The 21183-nt window shown below is 45.2% G+C and overlaps 1 protein-coding gene and 1 long non-coding RNA gene across 2 annotated transcripts; one reads left to right on the top strand and one right to left on the bottom strand.

Annotated features, from left to right (window-relative positions):
- Window positions 1-2671: 2671 nt before the first annotated feature.
- Window positions 2672-5017, top strand: LOC119713955 (uncharacterized). Its single transcript, XR_005261104.2, has 2 exons — window positions 2672-3151; window positions 3245-5017. It is a non-coding gene; the product is annotated as an uncharacterized lncRNA (long non-coding RNA).
- Window positions 5018-9714: 4697 nt separating this feature from the next.
- Window positions 9715-20331, bottom strand: LRIF1 (ligand dependent nuclear receptor interacting factor 1). The gene is made up of 4 exons (XM_027445043.3): window positions 20084-20331; window positions 13838-15350; window positions 12099-12377; window positions 9715-10796 (listed from the first exon to the last, which is right to left on the bottom strand). Exons 1-4 carry the CDS (start codon window positions 20146-20148, stop codon window positions 10332-10334), a joined length of 2322 nt encoding a protein of 773 aa, XP_027300844.3. The 5' UTR covers window positions 20149-20331; the 3' UTR covers window positions 9715-10331.
- Between the last annotated feature and the right edge of the window lie 852 nt (window positions 20332-21183).

Genomic DNA, 21183 nt, shown 5'->3' with positions numbered 1-21183 from the left:
CTCACGTGTCCTCATCACTTCCCTTACACCCAACAGAGAGGCAGCACAGAATTCGCCTCCCGCAGCCCCTTGCCCTCTTCTCTCCAGTGTTCCTCGGGCCAAATCCTTCGGGAAGCACAGAGCCCCCAGCCCTGCCTAGAGCTGGGCTCCAGCCCCAACTTTCTGTACCTACAGCTCCCCCACTGGGGCAGCTGGAACTGACCCATGACCAGCACACTGCACCAAAGCCACTCTTAAGGAAAGTCCTCTTGGCACCACAGCTGGACAAGAGACAGCCAGTAGCAAGAGCTTCCCCTCTTGCTACAAGCTACCTAGCAGCCGTTTGGGCTGATGGACAGGTTTGTTCAAGGGTTCACATGCAGAGCCATCCCCATTGCACAAGTCTAGGAAGATTTGGGCTATGCAGGCGGTGTCCTGCTCGCTCACAGCAGATGCACCAACTCTTAAACATGCACAGAGTACAACACGGTGTACATCCTGGTAGCACTGACGTTCCTAATGCTCCCCTGAGACAGTCCCCAACCCTAGAGCCATCTGCTCATTTCCCTTGCTGCTTCCAAATGCTGCCATACAGCACACTGCTAGTCCTCAGCCTGACCTTGTAGCGTGTCAGTGTGCTCCAGAGGCTGAGCTCCACCAAGCTTTCAGTGACAAGACACCTGAGAAGTGCCAGGGCGCATATACTGAGTGTTTTCTCACAATCACACATTGATGTCACACCCAGAAACACACACTTGATCAAGTTCTTCCAAAGCATAGCAAAGTAAAGGGTTACATGTATTTGTTTATGCACAGACGTACCATATTATCAACAGCTGTCTTTGAGACCTATTTAGCAGCAATGGCTCAGCTTCCTTCCAAAACATGTAGCTGTAGACTTAGGCAATAAGCTCTAACGTGTTTTCTCCCACACCAAAATAGCTTGTGCTGACATCCTCTGTTCCCTGGTGGGGCAGGTGAAGGACCAGGAGCAGAATTTAACCTGGAGACCTGGAAACCACAGCAGCTGCCCAGGGCAGCCTCCTTCTCCCAGATTAAAACTGCAGTTGGGCTTCATTAGCACTTGCAGCCCAGCTCAGCCTGGAGTTCAGATAGTTCGTTGTGTGAAAACAAGTTTTGCAGCCAAAAACCGGCCAAACTACTGAAGACAGTGGGGTAAGAGGTCAAGCAGACATGATTCAGCCCAGAAGGTCATCTGCATCCTGGGCGGCATCAACAGAGGTGTGACCAGGAGGTCGAGGGAGGTGACTGTCTCCCTCTGCTCTACCCTCATGTGGCCCTACCTGGAGACCTGCATCCAGGTTTGAGAAGAGAAAGCTCCAGGGAGACCTCATTGTAGCCTTTCAATACTTAAAGAGGTCTTATAAAAAGGATGGAGAAGGACTCTTTACTCAGGTAGATAATGATAGGGCAAGGGGGTATGGTTTTAAACTAAAAGGAGATGGATTTAGATTAGACAGTAGGAGAAAATTCTTCACTGTAAAGGTAGCGAGGCACTGAACAGGCTGCCCAGAGAAGCTGTGGATGCCCCCTCCCAGGAGATGCTCAAGGCCAGGCTGGACGGGCCCTTGTCCAACCTGATCTGGTGGGTGGCATCTCTGCCTGTGGCAGAGGTGGGGAACCGGATGAGCTTTAAGGTCCCTTCCAACCCAAGCTATTCTATGATTAACAGTGAGTCACTGAGGCCCAAAGGGCTCTACAGCTTAGGGGAGATTTCCCCAAGTATTATAATTTAGTTGCTGATAAATTCCTAGGGATCGAGGCCTCCCTGGAGAGTGGCACACTTGGCTACATGCTCCCTAATGAGGCAATACATAAACCCTAGTGTCTGGTCAACTGCTACAACCCAGAAAACATTAAGTTCGAGCTAGCAGAAAGCACTTTTCTATACCTTATTTAAGTCTTATTAGGTGAACAGTTTAACCAGATCATCATAACATGATGTCCTGCCCTGCCCTGCCCTGGGTGTGCAGAGCCCTGCTGGGAAGGAAGAAGAGAGCCCCTTTCCTAGTGCTGAAGGCAGAGAGGCAAAACCACAGGTCATTCATGCAGCTTCTAAAGGCAGCTTCAGTAGGGCCCTGCCTGCTCATGGGGCTTTTCTCCTCTTTCCCTTGAGGTCTGGCATCACTCTCCTTTCTCCGCTCTCCCATGGATCACCATTAGGCACAGAGGTTATTTGACATGAAGACCCAGACAAGCTGCCTGCCAGGAGCAATACCTCCAGAAAGCCCCACATTTCTCTGTGGTGGCACCACTCGGATGACCTGCCAAGGACAGACCAGCACTTGAGCAATTAGCAGTGGCAAATTAAAAGCTCAGCAAATCTCACACCTCTGGTCTCAGCCACTAACACCTTACTAAGTCCCCTCCTGAGCGTGCATCACATCATTTTCTAACCCATCAAACAGGACGAGATCCCCACAGCTTCAGAGTCTGAGTGCTCAAAAATGTTTGAGTTCTACCTAAAACATCACAATCTTCAGTGTGGGGAAAAAAAAAATGGGGAAGAAAAACAAAAAAACAAAAAACAAAAACATCTCCTCTCCCAAACCACCCTCAGGTTCCCTAAGTACTTCCTAGATTTCTTGTTTGCAGAAACTTCTCCTCTTCCTGTCTCTCTGCTTACTAAAGGCGTGGGGATCGGTAACACCCAGACACACCTGACCGAGTGCTCTACTTACACCTCTCCATTGTACCCCCACCTCTTTCTGCATCTCCCACAAGTTGCTGCCAAGGTGGCTGCTCAGTCCCCGGAGGCTGGGCTGGGTCCTGTCCCCTTTAGCGAGGATTGTGGCAGCTGGTGTCCCTGCAGGGAAGTCAGCCTGTGCTGGCTGAGGATAGAAGATGAGGAAAGTCTGAATGCTTAAGCAGCCAACCCAAGGCCCCTTAGAACCTGCTTCCCTTTCTACAGCACTAATAGGGCCCTGAGGGCATTAGTGTGCTTTAATTGCCCTGAGCGACCTCACCTGGGACCTCCTCCCACCTCCTCTGAACATGGCCCCTGAGCTCTGCTTCATGTCAGGCCTGAGCACCCAGTCATGGTGTGAGCAGCTGGGTTTGTCTTCAGTTCTGCCTCCAGCTTTATTTCTCGGCTGTGTCTCAGATTGTAGGTGACTTTCCCCCAGTCTTACATCCTCCATGCACATCTGGTGTAAGTTTCATCCTGTCTCTGTTCACATCTCCTGCTGCTCCCAAGTACTCTGGGATGGACCCAGAACTGGATTCATCATCTCATCTTGCTTAGGATTACCTATGGGTCCTGCCATCAGCACCCTGCCCTGGCCCAGCTCCCTGGACAGCGAGGGCACTGCCTGGGCTGCAGCAGCCCCACTCCCACTGCTCCCTACACGGCGAGATGTTTCTGACCATGCCTGGGGAGTTCCTCAGCATTTCCTTAAGGAGCAGCTGCGTTGGTGCTTCTTGTCCTTGCCAGTTCTTGTGAACTTGTTCTTTCTCAGCTCCTGGCTGGCTGTGGTACACTACAAGCTTGGGCTGGAGAAACTGCTAGTTTGGTGACCCCAGTGTCTTCTTGTGAGGCCGTAGCTGAAAAAGTTCTCATCTGTCTGCTGGTGTGCAAGGTGGCTCTAAAGCTTACTCCTGATACAAGAACCACAACCTGCTGCAAGGACAGAGAGGATGGTGGCATCTGCCAGCAGCTAACCATGGGAGATGGAGCATGCCAAGGAGTCACAGCCCAGCTAAGATCCACAGGGATGCCAACACAGGGCATCCATCAGAGATAGAAAAGCCTGCTAAGCTGGTAACATCCAGCAACTGCTCGAATTCTCGGCAAATCCACTTGGATTCTTGGGCTTCAGTTATTGGCCCTGCAACTTGGACAGCCCAGATTTGTCAGACTGTTGAGCTTAAACACCACTTCTCATGCGTGATACCTGGAGTACAAAAATCAGCATGTATTTCTGCTCAAAGCCAAATTGGTGGCTGCTGACTGGCTTTGGTGAGAGAATAATATTGGAAAGATGAAAAGGTGGTGGATGTATTGGGGAAATGGCAGGTATTGTGCATTAATTTTAGAGAAGCTTGACAAGGAGATGGGGCAAGAGCTAGCTCGGAGTTTGGAGTGGGATGGAGTAAAACTGTTCTAGGTGGTTCATCCTTTATGCATTGAAACAAGGTTTTCTATGTTCTTAGTCTTCCATTTGAAAAATAAAAAAAGACCAGAAACTGAGGCTACAATCAATTAAATAAATAAATAAAAAGAGTATTCCAAAGGACAAAATGTTTGCAGGTCACTGGAGACTGTTTAAAGAGTAAATGTGTGCCACCAAGCCCAAAAAGCCTTGGAGAGGGAGGAGAACTGGGTTAAGACAGTCATTAGATGCTAGAAAAAAGCCTTGAATAAACTGAATTTACATCCAAATGGGCAGGCAATATAAGGGACAACAAACTTGTTTGCAAACATCAGGGTGCGGGGGAAGTGTGCTAGAAGGCTTTTAAGATCAAAGCATAAAATGAGTCTTCCAAGATAAGGCTATCAGAAGTTAGATACTGATATATATAAGCATCACAAAAGAGCCTAAGAGCTTCCTACCCTGGGAGCTTTTGCCGCTGGGAACTCAGATTTGACTGAAGCTGAGATGCAGGTAGAAGAAGTTTCAAAACAGTAATGAGTGTGTGAATTAATCGGATTATGTCCCCATGTTCAAGCAAAAACCCTGAAGGAGTAAAAGATGAAACAGCTGGAATAAGTTCTTACGGAGAACTGTTTTGGTTCTGGAGGACAGGAAAGTGGCCAATATGCCAACAAATTTTCAGAGGATTCCCAGCGACATCTGTGGAGCCATAGGATCAGTGCTTTCCTGTCCATACCAGTAGAGTAGGTAGAATTACAATAAGAAGGGAGTGGCAATGCTCAACTGTATAGGAAAACATGACATTGTAGCAGCAGCATAGCAGATGTCAGCATGAGATCTTGGTGGAGATGATCTTGTTCCGAGTTAAAACTCTTCTTTTCCACACCCACAGGCAGGTACCAAGGAGATGTCCTTGGTCTGGTCAGTGGCTGGGCACCAGGACACCTGTACCCACCTGCTTGTCTGGGTTTGCTTGCTGTGACACGGAGGACAACACTGGCTTCCAAGTCCTCCTCACAGCTCCTGGGTGGGTATGACTTGGCTCTGAAGGTACCTTTTTGTACCCTGTAGGTGCTGACAGATCGACCTTTTTGTCTGTCCATCCAGCCCCACTTGTGTGAGCCATCAGGAATTACATCTCTCCATACGCACTGTCTTGTGATTCCTATCCTATCTTCCCTTCTTAAAGGTTTGAATTTTCATTTTAAGCTGTTGCCTCTTTCTGACTGTCCATTTCCTGGTTGGAGGTCCTCAGTAGCTGCAGATAGACATGCTGTGATGGTGACAACCTGTTAATCTCCATGCCATTGACCCCTGCCACTCTCACAGCCCTCCTGCTGCTCGTTTCTTTTGCTGTTCCGATGGCTGTTTGCTCTCTTTCCAGACAAGTCTTCTCTTTCCAACCACGATTCCCTACAACTGAAGAAAGGTCTCTGTGGGTTCAGCGAAGACGAGAGCTGCCTTGCAATTCCAGTAGCATTTACCAAAGGAAATGGTAAATGTGTCCCTCCAAACAAAGATCTATGGTTGATAATCTACATGGACAACTTCCACCATAGATTTACAGAAACCAGGCTGCTGTAGCAAAAAAAAAAAAAAAAAAAATTAAAAAAAAAAAAAAAAAACAAAAAAAAAACAAACAGTCCTCAGCTTAATAAATAGCTGGTTTAAAGAGAAAAAAAAGAAAGGCTGATTCGATCTGTTTCTCAATGAAAGGAAGAAGTCCTGGATATTCTCGTTGGAGCCTGTGCATGTCAACATTCACAGATTATTTAGAAAAGGGGTAAAGAGCAAGATGACAAAGCTGGCAAGTGGCACAGGTCTCAGGCCATGACAAAATGCTGGAGAATGGTCCTCATAGTACCAATAACTGAGCAATAAAACAAATGATAAAATTCTATATAGATGAATGAAAACTCTTGTGTTTCCATATAGAGTAACGTGTACTGAACGAGTTATGTTCAAAGAGATCAGCAAATTCATTAGATCATAAAAATATCAGGTCAATTTTGAAGAGCTCTGGAATATAAGTTACTAGGTAGGTGTAGAAAGCAAAACAAAACAAAAATCCAAAATGCCATTGGAACTCCATGATGCAATTATATTTCTATCTGTACGGAAGTCCTGGTCCATCCATCTGAAAAAGCCTCTCATCAGTGCTGCTCTCAGTCCACTCTGTGCCTGGCCTGTATTTGTGCTCATTTCTCTTCAAAGGCTATTTATGCAGCATTTCCCAGTACAGGAAAAGAAAGACTGAAGAGGAATTTGAAAAAAAGCCCACAAAATGGCTTTTTGTTGGTGATATAAGGACTGGTTATATTCATCTTAAAAAGTTAATAGAAAATATTACAGGCACAAAAAGTATAAATCAAGGGGTACTAAACACGAAGATATCATGTATAAGAACTATCGTTGCTGGAAATATTGAAAACACCAATGAAGTCTTGCATGTGATCGTTACATCTTTGGATGCTTTTCTAGGCATCCACTACCAGTTCCCCATTCTGATTTCCTTCTCCATGTTGGTCTCTGCGATAATGGGCTGGATGAATCTTAAGTGTTCCAGTGCTGACTATTTACACTTTCACATCTTGGTTTGGAAAGTCAATCTCCCTCCCCACCTGCCAGAAGCGCTCACCGAACTGCACTGTAACTGTTCTGTGCCACATCCACCAGAGTCGGGCTCTGCCAAATTCAGCCTTGGCATCTGCTCCCGCTGCCGACCGTGCCACTGGAAATCAGTCACAACTTGTCCACTCTAATCCCATATGTAGGAAACTCAGGATCACTTCCACGCTGTCCAACACGGTTTGAAAGGTGAGTCTGCACATCCCTGGTGATAGCTCTCGACAGGTTAACTCATTTTCCACCATTTCTGCACATTTCCATCCCCAGCAGCTGACTGCTGGCTTGCTGGTGAGAAGCTGGATCTGATGCACAGCTTCCAGGCAGCCTCTCACGCTAAATAACCTCCACAAGATGTGTGTCCTCAATTGGAAATGCCAGTGCTCTGATGGTTTGACCTCTGGTTGCAAAGTGACACCTTTGCATGTGGATAGTTCTTCTGTTCAAACATCCCAAATCTCCAGATTAGGTTGATGCCAGCAGCTGGTCCGGTACCATCTTTCCTTCCCAACCTGCTTTGTGCAGTACTCTCTGCCACTTTCACTATTTCAACCCAGTAACTCTTAAAAGACCTTTCACTGTCTCTTCCTTGAAAGTGATAATTTCAATTCATAGCCTAAATCCATGATTTTCGTATTCCTATGTGTTAACACAGCAAGCAGTGTGTAACTTGCAATGCCTTCTGCCAACCGAGGCTGCCAAGAACTTTCACTCCTGGGCTGCAGCCAGTGTTCCCAGCTTCTGTTTCACAAAGCGACTCGTAACAGATCACAGATGTTAACAGATGAACAGTGCAGAAAAACCTAATCTGTGCTACAGACGCTGTGGCTGGATGAGGAGCAGTTCCAACAACGTGCAATGTTCCTGGCAGTTGACAGTCCCTTTGCTGCTGCTGGTGGCGCAACTTCCCCACACCAGCACACCGAGGTCTCTCTCAGCTCTGTGATCCTCTCAACTTTGCGTTGATGCTGTTCCAGGAAAGACATCTTCTCTTCCACAGATGGCTTGGCAATGTTCTTCTGAATTGCGTCACATTTTCCATTACTTGATCACAGGGAAACAGCCTATTCACTTCTTTTTCTACTAAACCCTACTGGTCATGTTTCTTCAAAACCTTGCAGTGAGGATTCTTCAAATTTTCAGTATTTTATCGGTGTATATAGAAAATCCAGGCATAACTGACCACTTTGCCAGGGATAAAGAGGTTCTGGAAGAAAGGTGGTGTGCTGTAGGACTTCAAACCCAGAGTCCTTCCAGCAAAAGCACAGGGGAAACAAACTCAGCTTCATTCATTTCTTTGTAGATCATTGGAAAACAAAGACTTTTGTCAGAAGACAGGAAAGATTAGAGATGTTTGTTGGAAGAGTATCACAACTGGTGAGCACAGCACCAGATAAGACACAAGGTTGCCTACCTTTCTTGTCTGATTGCTGTCCCATCGCAGTGGTCTGGCTGGGCTGGATGCTTCATAGCAGCCCGTGTGGTGCTGCAATCTGGATTTGTGACCCACAGCGTTGATAACACATCAGTGTTTTGGCTGTCACAGAACATGCTTGCACAGTACCAAGGCTTTTTCTTTTTTCACTTTGTGGGCAAGATGGGAGCAGACAGAGCCAGGACAGCTGACCCAAAATGCCCAAAGGGATGTTCCATACCATATGATAGCATGCTCAGCAAATAAACGGAGGATGAAAGGAGGATTTTGAGTACATTTGTGATTATCATGTTTGCCTTCCCAAGCACCCATGTATGCTGAGGCCCTGTTTAGCCAGGAAGTTGCTAAATATCTGCCTGCTGATGATAGATGTTAAATTATTATTTTACTTTGCCTGCACATGCAGCTTTTGCTTCCCCTATTAAATTGTCTTTATCTCAATCCACAAGTCTTCTCACCTTCCTTCTTTTCTCCCCATGCTGCAGGAAAGGTGAGTGAGCAAGCAGCTGTGCTTGGCTGTTGGTCAAGGCCAACCTACCACACCAATGTATGTGCAGGGAATATTCCCACTTCTCACCAAGAAAAAAAAATAATGAAAAAAAATGAGAACAGAACCAACTGTCTCCTCATTACTGCTTACAACTGCCAGGCAGGCTTAGACAAACTTAAGACTTCAACTTGGACTTCTTCCAAGCTTTCTGGAAGAAGCATGGATGAGACAACAAACTGATCTCTTCCCCACTGTTGTCATTAACTGCTCAAAAACAATAAATAAATAAATCTCCCATAACTTAGCCTCTTTGCTTTGCACATTTACAAAGAAATTACATATGACCTGCTTGCTCTGTCTTATAGACTAAGGTATACAGGGATCAGTAATGTTCAGTACAGCCATACATGGACAAGAAAAAAAAGGGCAGGTTTTGTTGGCAGTACAGTTAATCATAATTAACCATAATTAATCAAGTTAATCATAGCTGCAGCAATGAAACCTAACTTTGAAGAACTGCAGGAGAACCTAACAAAATTAAGTGACATGAAAAAATTAAATGTGGCACAAAGGGACATCTTCTAGTGATGGGCTTGGTAGTTCAGGTTCACGGTTGGACTTGAAAACGCTGAAGGCATTTTCCAACTTATTGGAGTCTATGACACAGCCAAGAGAAAGTAGCAAAAGGCCTCCATCCAACACCCGACAAAACATGCTGGGGAAATATGCTACAAAGATCTATAAAAATCATGGTGGCAAAGACAGCCTGAGTGCTCATTCTCTCCTACAATGCAAAACTTAAGTAGCATCAAATGTAGGTAGCAGGAGATATGCAAATAAAGACTGATCAAGTTAATGGAAGAGACATTCATCGAGAATTATTAAAGATACATTAAAGATACCACTCACAGATAAAGAAATGTGCCTTTTTTGCTTCAATAAGTAATGATTCAATAGAATTCTTTAAAAAAAATCTCATCCCTCAAAAAAAATAATCACAACTAATCTTCTACATTGCACTGCTGGCAAAAGCCTTATAAAGGCTTACAACAATAACAGTGAGAGACACATATCTATATAGCTTTACTGGCATACTTCAGATGTTAGTACCGGTTCCATCTTCACATCTGTATTTTTATTTGTTTTTTTATAAATATCAGTATTATTACTGCCTGAAGTCTAACCCCCAGACCACTTAAATAGCATTTATTAACCACTGACCATTGACCTTTTATGACAACTGACAGTTCTCAACGATTCACAAAAGTTGTCATGCATTATAAAATATTATGAAAACAAAAAATATTTACAACTGGGGTTTACAATTTGTGTTCAGATTCTAAGAGAGAAGCCACAGATTTCCAATATGGGAAAGTTTATTCTCTAGGGCTAATACAGAAACCCCTTCAATTCAAAATATAGAGCATATACTAAAAATAATAAAAACACTTTTCTTCTGCATTCTTCAATATGTGTTCATGTCCCAGAAGCAGAATATGATGTCCACGTCTTTTATTTCTGGTCTTTAACTGGAACCCTGTACTTTACTAAATATATATAGTAAATTTTTTAAAGAAATCTTAAAGGATCCTCTGTCTACCAGAAATATTCACGTTCATTTAAACACTTTCTTCTTTAAATCACTGAAATGAAGATGAATATGGTCTAGATCAACACCTACAGTATTTCAGGTTTGCTGCATTTTTCTACGCATCTCTTCAAGTGCTGCTTCTCGTTCTCTTAAGAGCTGTTTAAGTCGTTTTATCTTTTCATCCCGGATTGTTTCATCCAAGTCTGGCGGAGTCAAAGGGAAAGCATCATCTCTGAAAGAACCTTCGAAAACTGAAGTATGATCTTCACAGGACACTAAAACTGGAATATGTGAGTCTATAACATCACTATTTTGAGAGCACGTCTCTTGCTCGGAGTCCCTCCCAACAGAGGATGTAACAAAGTCTGTGGAAATACTTTGCTGCAGTAAGACTGGTGGAGGGGAAGCACTTCTGTTAAGCAGGATGGAACTTGGGCCAGCATCTTCTGAATTTGAACTTGTGGTTGATTTGACTGATGTTTTCCTTCTCTTTCCACTGTCTGACACCGATGAGGATTTTATTTTTCTTTTCTTAGATGTATCTTCCAGATCCACAATTATCTGTATAATCAAGAAACACACAAAACATCCTTCTGTTAAATTGAGCATCATTCTACCTTATTCACAGCTCATTAGGCACATATTACACATATTGCTGTATGCTTCTTAGAATTACTGTATGGAAGATGTTTCTTTTAGCAATTTGAGCAAACATACTTCTATGTTCAGTAATGTTTTCTAGCAAAGATTCCTGGTTAACAACTCCAGAACGTTAACTTTCTTCCTCACCCAATAGTCCATTTCTGCCTATCATTTCATGCTATCACCTCTTTAACTGTAGCGTAAGCCAAATATTTTGTATCTAACTTGGTGGAAAAATGCAAAACATTCTTCAGGCTGACATTTCCAGAAAGCTTAAATGTTAGAGTTGGAGTCCATTACAAAACCACATTCCTCTTAACTACCTTGCTATTTAAATTTTCATGTACCTTACTATGAGCAGGCAGTAGATCTGCCTAAAGCTAGGCTCTCAAAATAGAATTATTAAAATCTGAGAAAGCTTTTGACTGGGTAGAGTAGGATTATACAAAAGAAAGTTTAGAACACTAAAGCTGAACAGGACTACTTTGGATGGCTAAAATCAATTTCATGCGTTAAGACAGAAGTTCTTACATTAAGGGCAACCTTTCCAGAAGCACTCAAGAACATCCATAGCCAACGACAAAGGGCTACATTTATAAAGACATTCACAGCTCTAATGACCAGACAGGTACATGAGTCAATTTTTTTCAATAACACTGCACGCGACCAAGTGGATGCTTTTCTTTGGAAGTCACACATTTTGTCATGTGAATGTCTGAAGTGCCTTGAAATAACAGTACTTGCCCTGATTTTGAATTCACGGGTAAAGCTTCACAAGAAATCATTCCTCTATTATTCTGCGTGTATTCACTGCACTACTGGATATACATAACGGTTTGCAGAAGGCTAAATATAAATCAGAATCACAGAGGTATAGTTCCTATTCCAATAAAGGCTATCCTTTTGACTGTTCATCCACCACTAGAGGGTGCTTCAAAGCATTTGTTCTTTTTATTTCCTCCAGCTGAACACAGAAATGAGGATTAAAGAAAAAAAAAAAGAGCACTCGAGTCATACTGAAATCATACAGCTCTATAGCTGCACAAAACCAAGTTCTAGGAACAATTCCCACAGGGACTGTAACAATTACTGGCTTCCCCCGATGAATCCCAAGGTGGGAGGGTCCAAACAAAAATCATAGCCCTGTACTGATCATACACATGCTGCTTTCTGAATGTGTTTGCGGTACACATACTTTAGTGCCAAAAACATTCAAGATACCTTTTCCTCTGTAACACATTCCTGATGTTGATTTGTTATTGTCACATCTAATGATGATGAAACGCAAGAGTCATTTCTCGTTTTCAAGTTGTTACTGGAACACACCCTTTCATCTGGTTTCTCACTGGAGGTTATCAATGGTATTCTCTTAAGGTAGACTCTCTCCTCCTTGGTGAGACCAAATTTTCTCCTTAATTCCAAGTATTGTTTCCAATGTGGCTTCTCTTGGTGTTTGATTTGATTAACTTTTCCCTGTGAATCCATCTTTTCATGCTGGACCTGAAATACAGAAACAGGGTGGGAACCATGAATCTCTCTCCCTCTCCTTCCATGTATACAGAAGCCTTAGTTTACTAGAAACACTGGGAAAATAACAAATTTTCACAAGAGTTGCATTTAACATGCGTAAGCCAATTTTGAGGAATTATGACGTATTATCATAGGTCTAACATTATTTGAGTTACCTAAAACACCAAGTGTCTTGTAAAACATCCAGACAATGCAAAGTCCAACTAGTAAGCCATATAAAGTAACCTACTCTAAAGCTTAGAAGTAAAAAAGGAAGATGATGAAAGATCAGACGGTGTCCTTTACAGAGTCACTTTCAGGCTGTTGAAAACACTCCACTTTGATAATACCAACAAAGCACTATTAACCAGCCTTCCTACCTAATCTCACTGTAACCTGAACTGTTCCTCAACTGCAAGGCCAAGGTGACACTATGTCTGGCACCCATAGCCTTGCAAATGTATGGACTATAAACAACTAAGGCAAATGAGAATGCTACCACTTGGCATCACACAGCACTCAAGAAAAAATGTTTGTCTGAACAGTTTTGTCAGGTGAGGAACAATCAAAAAAGAGGCCCTACTGCAACGATTAAATGCCTCAAACGTGCATAAATATGCTTAGCTGACATTCCTCTTCGGCCTGGTCAACATAAGCAAATACATACTTGCTTCAGACCAATTTTTCATCTGCAGACAAATTCATTCTGTCCTCCTGGGCAACTGAAAGCTTGACTTGCAATCCTTCACGGGCACAGAGTTCGTGCAATTTTCAGCTAAGTTCTCTCTTCGATATTTCCTACATTACAATTTTAGAAGAACACGTAGACAGCCTGAAGGGGGAAAGCACCACTGCCATTAAAGCTCCCGAGAGTTCCATCTGCCTGACATCAGCCATGACACAAAGGAAGAAAACCCCTCTACATGAACGGAAGGGAACGCAGCTCCTGCCTTAAGCTCTCTCAGACAGCAGAAACTGGAGCTGTAATGCCTTCGTCCTAGCATGACAACCCCTGCTTGTCCGCCTTGTCCTCCTCTCACGTAGCTCTAAGCTTCTCTACTTGACATCACGCCTACAGCACCGTCAACTGCTGGGAAAACGCAGCATCAGTGTTTGAGAGCAGAGAGCTACCAGATGAACAGCTTTCCTGTACTTTCCACTTGCTGTACATAACTTTTATTTCTTCACAAGATAAATTGTCTTCTCCTTGCCCTTTTCTTTATGCCTTTTCTCACTTGCACTCACTCCAGTGCAATTTTGCAGGGAAAACAAAACAAAAAAGTATTTTCCATTTTTGAACCAACGAACTACACTTCAGACCAGCATTTCTGGTGACCGGAACGGTCACAACAATCTGTGAACTTACTATCAGCTATTTTATTCCAACAGAACCAGGAGCATATAATAATTTAGCAGACACTGAGATTGGCATGTTTATTGGAGAGAATTACCTTTTGCCAGTCTTCACTGAAAGCACATTCTTGTTTAGATTGAGGTAAAACAGCACTTGCTGCTCTGGGGGAATGAATCATTTCTTTGCCACCTTGGCATACATTTTCCTGTGTCCCTACTGCTGTAATAGGGGTCGCTCCACTTGAAATGCTCATGGTCAGGGGCAAACTCTTTCCTTGGATTACAGTAGAACTGCGCTGCTTAACACTTGGTGTCACCAGAGCTGCAGGTGCGGATTTTAAGTCACTTCTTAAACCAGCTGATGGAGAAACTTTTGCATTTGCACCCATTTTTGAATCTTTCTGAGACAGCACCATTCCTTTGCTCTTTGACAATACCAGATTCACCACTTTATTGGTTATTTTAGTGACTTCAGTAGAAGCAATTAGCTTGGATGTCTCCTTTTTAAGTGAAGCATCAGAAGAGGAAGATGCTTGTTTGTCAACATGGGCTGACAGAACATCAGAACCTCTTTTGGTCAACAAATAGACTTTCCCACTGTACATGACCAGAGCGTTATCTTTAAAAGGTGTGATTTTTGTTTGGCTTCCACCGGGACCACTAGAACAGAGCGGTAAAATATTTGCAGAGTTAACTTCGACATTCTTCATATCTGACAAAGTTTTCAAGATCTTAGTAGCCACGTTATTTGATGACTTCACAGGAATAAGGCAAGGCGATGATAACTGCGGACTTTCTTGCACAATCCATTTCATTGGTGTTTGCTGGCACTTCTGATCATCAGATTTTACTGTCTCAGAAGAACAGTTTGCCATTTGTGTAGCTGTCATTATTAATGTTTTTGAAACATCTGTGGCGGCTTTGGGGCAAATGGTTTGCAACCGCTTGGGAAGTACTGTTTTTACCGCGTTCACAGGTGACACATAAATAACAGTTGGTATTTTTGTACTGTCAGCTCCTCCAGACACATTTGTTGCTGCAGCTGCAAGTATTTTTTGCTGTATTGCAGGCGGTAAAAAAGAAGCTGGGACAGATTTCACTTCTGCATCAGCTGGTATCTGTAGGTGGTGGTCAGAGGGCAGTACTGGAGACTTCATAGTAGCGGGAAGATTCTTTGTGTTTACAAACATGTACGCAGAGTTACTCTGGTTAGATGAACTTGTTACAGCAATGTTCTGCAAAGACAGTCTATCAACTGAAACACAACTGCTCTGGATGTTAGCAGCTGATTTTGCAGTTAAGCTTTCTGTTTCAGAACCTGCTCTAACGCTTTCCTGTTTGTCTGATGTCCTTGTAAGAATTATCTTTCCAGGATTAGGAGACTGAAAAACAGGTATCTTAACAGATGAAGGTGCAGTAGTATTGGCAAGCTGTGTCTTAAAAGTAAGATGAACCGGACTAGAAATATTCCCTTTAGGATTATTTGACATGGCTGAAGACTGAACTATTGGCACAAAGTTTCCAGAAGATTTAGAAATTGGAAGTAATTTCAGAAGGTTTTTTCCATCTGGTCCCGTCGTCTGAACTACTCGGTACATACAGCCTGCAATGCTTAACAAAACAAAGAAAAGAGACAAGAAAAAGAAAAAAGAAAGAAAGTGTAAGTGAACACAGCACAGATATTTTAATTAATGTGCATCAGTGAATTGTACACCCAATGCTGCTATGCCTTAGAAACAGATTAACTACTGAAATATTCCAGACCTAATCTTCAGGAACTTCAGGGCAAAAATAACTCTGATCTATTTACTGTACATTTTGGGTTAGCATTTCAGAGTACCACAGACTGTCTAAAAATAACATCCAACTATTACACATCAGAAAGGCAAGAAACAGCATCCTTTTCAGACTGAAAAAATATATACTTAAAAGAACCAAGAAAACACCTGAAATATTCTCTTCTGCTTAGAGAGCCCTTTCTTTTCCTTCTAAATGGAAGAAACATAATCGACAAATTTCACAGAGGAGCCATATTTTTTGCCACCTGCTGCTTTTAATACCCCTACTTAGCACTAAGAAGTATGAATTTCAGGAAAGCTTTTCAGGAAAGCTTTGGGAAAATATAGGCAGATTAATTGCATGGCAAGGTGGAAACAGAAATTACCTCTGACACATACACAAGAAAAAAAATAAGATGCAGAATACATTCCCTTGGTGGAACAGGACGAACAGTGACCAAGCCATTTGCCTACATCTCACCTGCTTGATCATTCTTTAGACAGATACAGACTACAAAGGTGGTCATCTCCAAGGAGAGAACACAACTAAATGTGGTCAAGGAACGTACAGAAGCTCTGTGCGATTGATGAAAACAGAACTCATCAATCTAGGAAGAAAAGGGCCTCAAGAACTATAAGGAATACACAGAGTCCAAACCAGGGAAATCTGAAGAGCAGATGCAGTTGCAAAGACAAAAATTCTAAACAGCAGACAGACAGAGAGAACCTTGTCCATCCAAAAGTCAGCTCTGACTGCTTCAAATGCCAAGATAGGAATGACAAAAGACTTAGGTCCGTTCCAGGACGGAGAGGCTCTTCCCCACTTGGAGCGAGTTTGCCTGAAGGCAGGCATCTTCCCAAAGACCTCCTGGACTCAGCAGAACCTGAGGCCCCGCAGAGGTGACATGGCAGGCTGAGACACACGAACAAACCAGGATCCCTCCCTAGATGAAGCAGGATTCACGGTCTTGACATCAGATCCAGAATGATTAAAAGGCAGAGCTGCCAGCATCACTTTTGGTCACCAAAAGCATTCTGGCTCTGTCCTATTGACTTTCTACATGGATAAATCCATTGCTAACATGGCCGTGAGGGTGCTTCCCATTGCTGGGATCTGTTTATTGCCAAGTAGCATGGGGAACACCGGCAGCTTTTCTGGCAGCAAAGCGATAGTTTGGGCCTCCAGTTCAGCTCGGAACAGAGCGATTCGGATACCGTTCACGCATCCAACCGTAGCATCTGCTCAAGAAGTCAGCCAAGACATTGTCTTTTTCCAGCAAGTAAGAAGCCACAAAGATGCTCTTCACGCCCCGAGTAGGACAGTTCCTGGCACAGTCTGAGGTTGCGTTCTCCTTGACAGCTGATATAAAAACTATGGTACTGCTTGTCTAAAGGCTGTAGACACGCATGACTTTCCTTGCTGTAACCTTAAAATTAACTCTCACGTCCAATACTTGGGTACAGTGCCTCATTCCCAAGCATACGATGTGAAAAATAAGAGGCTTATGTGATTTGTCAGTGCAGTGGGCAGGAAATTCTGCAATATGTTTTAAAAATAATCGTGTACTGGAAAGGACAACATGGGCAACACACTACGTAGTTCTGGATGGATGCTGCTGTCTGAGGTTTTAGTGGTAAAATGGAGTTGGATGCTTTGGAATCTGAAAGGACAGCTGAGAAAAACTAGCACTGAAGAGAAACGAAGCTTTTTTATCTTCACATGCTATGCAAAAAGAGCAGGAAACCCCCAAAAAACTGCTTTCTAGAAAACAGCATTTGTTTGCCTGAAACAAGTAGCAGGTATTCACAGGACTGCAGAAATAGAAAAAGGTAAAACACAGATAAGAAAGAAGGAAGGGAACCATTCAGATGAGATACTAAGAAGCCTTATTCACACGTATTTACTCCAGCACCTATGAACAGGAAGGGAAGATGACTTCAATGACTTCAGACACTGTTGTCTGGAGGGGACTACAACACTTTCCCCATTTCAGATGCAAGTTGAAAATTCTTCATGGTATTTATCTCACTTCACTAAAGACTCTTCCAGGAGAAACAAAGAAACAGCCAGGACTGACACTTTGTATATTACCAGTACAAAGCATTTCCAGCTTGTTTGTATACATGGTTGGGTAACGAAGACGAGATCTAGAACCTACTTGTCTGCTTTCTGTAGCCCTTTTTTTTCCGAAGAATATGTTTTGAGATTTCCTTAAGCAGAATGAGAAATCCACTAGTTTCCCCCTTTAAGGATGTCAGATTAATTTTGTTAAGGAAATGGGTAAATTTTCCTTAAATTATATAAATACAGGAAGTGTACTGAATTGTAGTTGGGGAGTTTTTTCCATAATAGCTGAAGTAGAACTTTCTTCCTCCATTTTGTCCTCCTCCGCTTCCCTACTCTTCACAAATATAGAACTTCCCAAATCTCCCACATTAACACTTAGAAATACTTCTGTTCTTGCACATCAGATTTTAGTTCAGCCCAAGGCCTGAACGTTAAAGCAGACCCCTGAACAGTATTTCAGGACAATAAACTAGAAGAAATAATAGTGGTGGATGGTAATCTTCTCTCCACAGAAACTTTGTTTCAGAAAAATCAAAACAGAAAAATCAAAACAGAAAAATCAAAACAGAAAAATCAAAACAGAAATGTAGGTAGCCAGCTTTCCTTTAAAAAAATAAAAAAATCTGTGATATTCAGAGAAAACTGATGTCTACATGCCATTTTTCTTGAACAAAACCAGTCATTATTTCCTTACATAGACAGTCTACATGGCGATACCAACTTCCTACTCAACTAGTAGCGTGGCGTTAAACAACCTACGAAGCAGAGACAGCAGAAGGAAGTAGGAAGTTGTTGGTTTTTAAATTACTGTTTTTCCGTTAAGCTAGAAAAACAAAAAGAATTCCCCACATCCTTCCTCTGTTGAAACAGAATTCCTGTTGTATTCACTCATACAATCAGCCACATCAATCTGATGTCCAAGACTGCCTCAAGTTCTCATCCCATATTGTTTGTTACTCTTACTAAGCACCAGACTCAAAGAACAAAATGACAATGATTCGTTTTCTGTCCCTGATTTTTGCCATACCAATACAGCCTTAGCACATTTTCAGTGAATAAAGCCATTTGCTGAATCCACTGTAACCACTAGGGCAACAAAAATCATGATCTTGCCACCTAAAAAATATATTGGTGGAGATAAAAAGAAAGATTTGCTCAAGCTTCAGTTCCACTTCAGAGTTGTTGGAAGAAACATTCTCTTTCAACTCCAGTCAGCTACTTTCCAGATCGCATTTACTCCCAGATAATGCTTTAGAGACAGCTTTCACCTCCTCTGAACATCAATAAATCAACCAGGGACCACAAGCACTACAAATGTCAGAGAACCAACTTCATTTATTTTAATGGGTACAGCCAAATCCTGGAAGCGGCAAAATAACATTGAATTGGAAGCATGCACCTAGAGACAAGTTAAAATAGACTGCGTTTTATGTAGCCATATCTTTTGTCTATGTGCTACAATAAAGTAATTTTGTTATTATCTGAGCAAAATCTAGAAACTGATGCTGAGTTTGCACACAACACCAGGAATCCCACCCAGAATTTAGGTTGCTAAAGGCATGGGGTTTTCCTGTAATCCAGCAGCTCTCAGTAATGGCTGAAGGAACATTTTATGCTTGGCACAAAAACGCTTCCACCCTCTGCAGAATATTCCCTATAGTAGGAATAATTACTGCAGGGCACGCTAATGGCCGGGGAGCAGACCACAGGCTGTGAAGCGCCACTCTGCCCATCAGTGCCCGCTGCCCTCCAGCCACAAACCCCATGGCCGCAGCCTCCGAGGAGCCCAGCGGGAACACCTCGCTGCACCGACACCTCCAGAGAAGCCACGCGATGTGTGGGGAGCTCAAGCGCAGCTGGAGCCCGCGGCGTACAAGCGTGGCTGCACCTCGCGGTTCCCCCAGCACGGCCGGACAGCCGCGTGCTGTTACGGGCTGGGAGCGTGGCAGGAGGACGACGACCCTCAGCCTCCAACGCTCGGTGTCTGCCCGCTGTCCGCCGCAGCACTGCCTCACGGGAGGGCGTCGAGCGGGGCAGGCGGAGGTGTGAAGGCTTGGTCAGGGCGGCGGCGGCCCCGCTCCCATCCTCAGCACCCCGCTGCCCCGCTCCCGGAGTCACAACCGGCGCCACTCCCGTCCCCAACGCCCCGGTTCCCCGCTTCCAGCCTCGCCGCCCCAGCATCGTGCTCGCGGCCTCGACGCCCCGCTGCCCGCTCCCGGCCCCGCCGCTCCTTCCGGCGGCCTCCCCTCCCTCCCCCCTCCCCGCACCGCCGCCTCGCCCCACACCGGGCCGGGCCCCTCAGGGGGCGGCTGGAGGGCGGCGGGACCGTACCTGCCGGGTCGCTCCCTGCTCGGCCGGGCCCTGCCGAGCCGCCCGGGAACACGGCTGCGGCGGCGGCGGCTGCGGCAGCGCTGCGCTGCCCGCCCCCCTCCGCCCTCCGCCGGGAGGGGGCGAGCGCCGGGCCGGCCCGCGCCGCTCCGCCCGGGCCCGGTACTCACAACTGCGCGGCGCTGCCCGGCCGCTCCTCTCGGCTCCGCGGGGCCCCCAGCGGGCGGCGGGACATGGCGGCGGCGGCGGACAACGCTCGGCGGCGGCGGCGGAGCGGAGGGAGGCAGGGGCGGGCCGAGGCGCCGCGTGCGTCACTTCCGGCCGCCCCGCCTACCGCAACCACCACCGCCACCGCCGCCGCCCGGCGCCCATTTCCGTCCGCCGCCGCTTCCGGTAGGGAGCGGAAGTGGGGCCTGGCGCCGCCCGGCGGCCGCTATGGGTACGGCGGGAGGTGGCGGCGCTTCCGGCGGTCGCCGGAAGTAGATGGAATGGAGGAAGGCGCGCTTCCGGTGGCCGTTATTTAGGCGGGAAGCGGCTCCCGGCAGCCTTGAGACGGGGCCGCGGGGGGGGGGGGCTGGGGGCGCCTCACGGAGCGCCCGGCACCGAGCCCCGGCGGGGCAGGGAGGCCTCGCCCTAGGCCAGGCTGCCCACAGCCCCGGCCAGCCCGGCCTCGAGCACCGCCAGGGATGGGGCAGCCGCAGCCTCGCTGGGCAGCCTGTGTTGTGCCTCACCACGTTCTGATTAAAGAATTTCCATCTAATGTCTAATTCGAGTCTCCCCTCTTTGTGTTTAAGACCATTTCAGCTTCTCCTGTCATTATCTACCCAAGTAAAGAGCCCCTCTCCACCCTTTCATAAGCCCCCGTTAAGTGTTGCAGGACCCCATTGAGCTCTCCCCAGAGCCTTCAGGCTGAACGACCCCAGCTCTCTCACAGGACATCTCCCTGATAAGGTGAACATCTGCTCTCCTTAATTCTGGGGTTATCATGCTGGTTTTGCCCCGCTCTGAGCACTGTGTATGCCACGTCCAGGCCACTGACCCCCCGGCATGGCTGTTCTGGCCCAAGAGAGTGATTCAGATGTTGCCGTGTCCTTCGGTGGAGTCCTTGTGCTGTAGGCACAAACACCATCTGTGCTGAGCTGGATTCTTGACGTATTTTATGAAGGCAGAACTGAGCTGCCCATGCTCCGATGTATTTTCCCCCCGATTCTGCTGGCATGGGGACACCATCTAAACAGCTGCCCCCAGCAAGCGTCCACTTGGCTTGCTC

The sequence above is a fragment of the Anas platyrhynchos genome, chromosome 27, assembly GCF_047663525.1.
Source record: "Anas platyrhynchos isolate ZD024472 breed Pekin duck chromosome 27, IASCAAS_PekinDuck_T2T, whole genome shotgun sequence".
NCBI lineage: Eukaryota > Metazoa > Chordata > Aves > Anseriformes > Anatidae > Anas > Anas platyrhynchos.
This window is presented reverse-complemented; position numbering and strand designations above follow the sequence as displayed.

Coding starts and splice junctions, on each gene's coding strand:
- LRIF1 (XM_027445043.3), bottom strand. CDS start 20,148: ATGTCCCGCCGCCCGCTGGGGGCCCCGCGGAGCCGAGAGGAGCGGCCG. Junction 15,351..20,083: donor CCGGGCAGCGCCGCGCAGTT/GTGAGTACCGGG, acceptor TGTTTTGTTAAG/CATTGCAGGCTGTATGTACC. Junction 12,378..13,837: donor TCAGTGAAGACTGGCAAAAG/GTAATTCTCTCC, acceptor TCTGTATTTCAG/GTCCAGCATGAAAAGATGGA.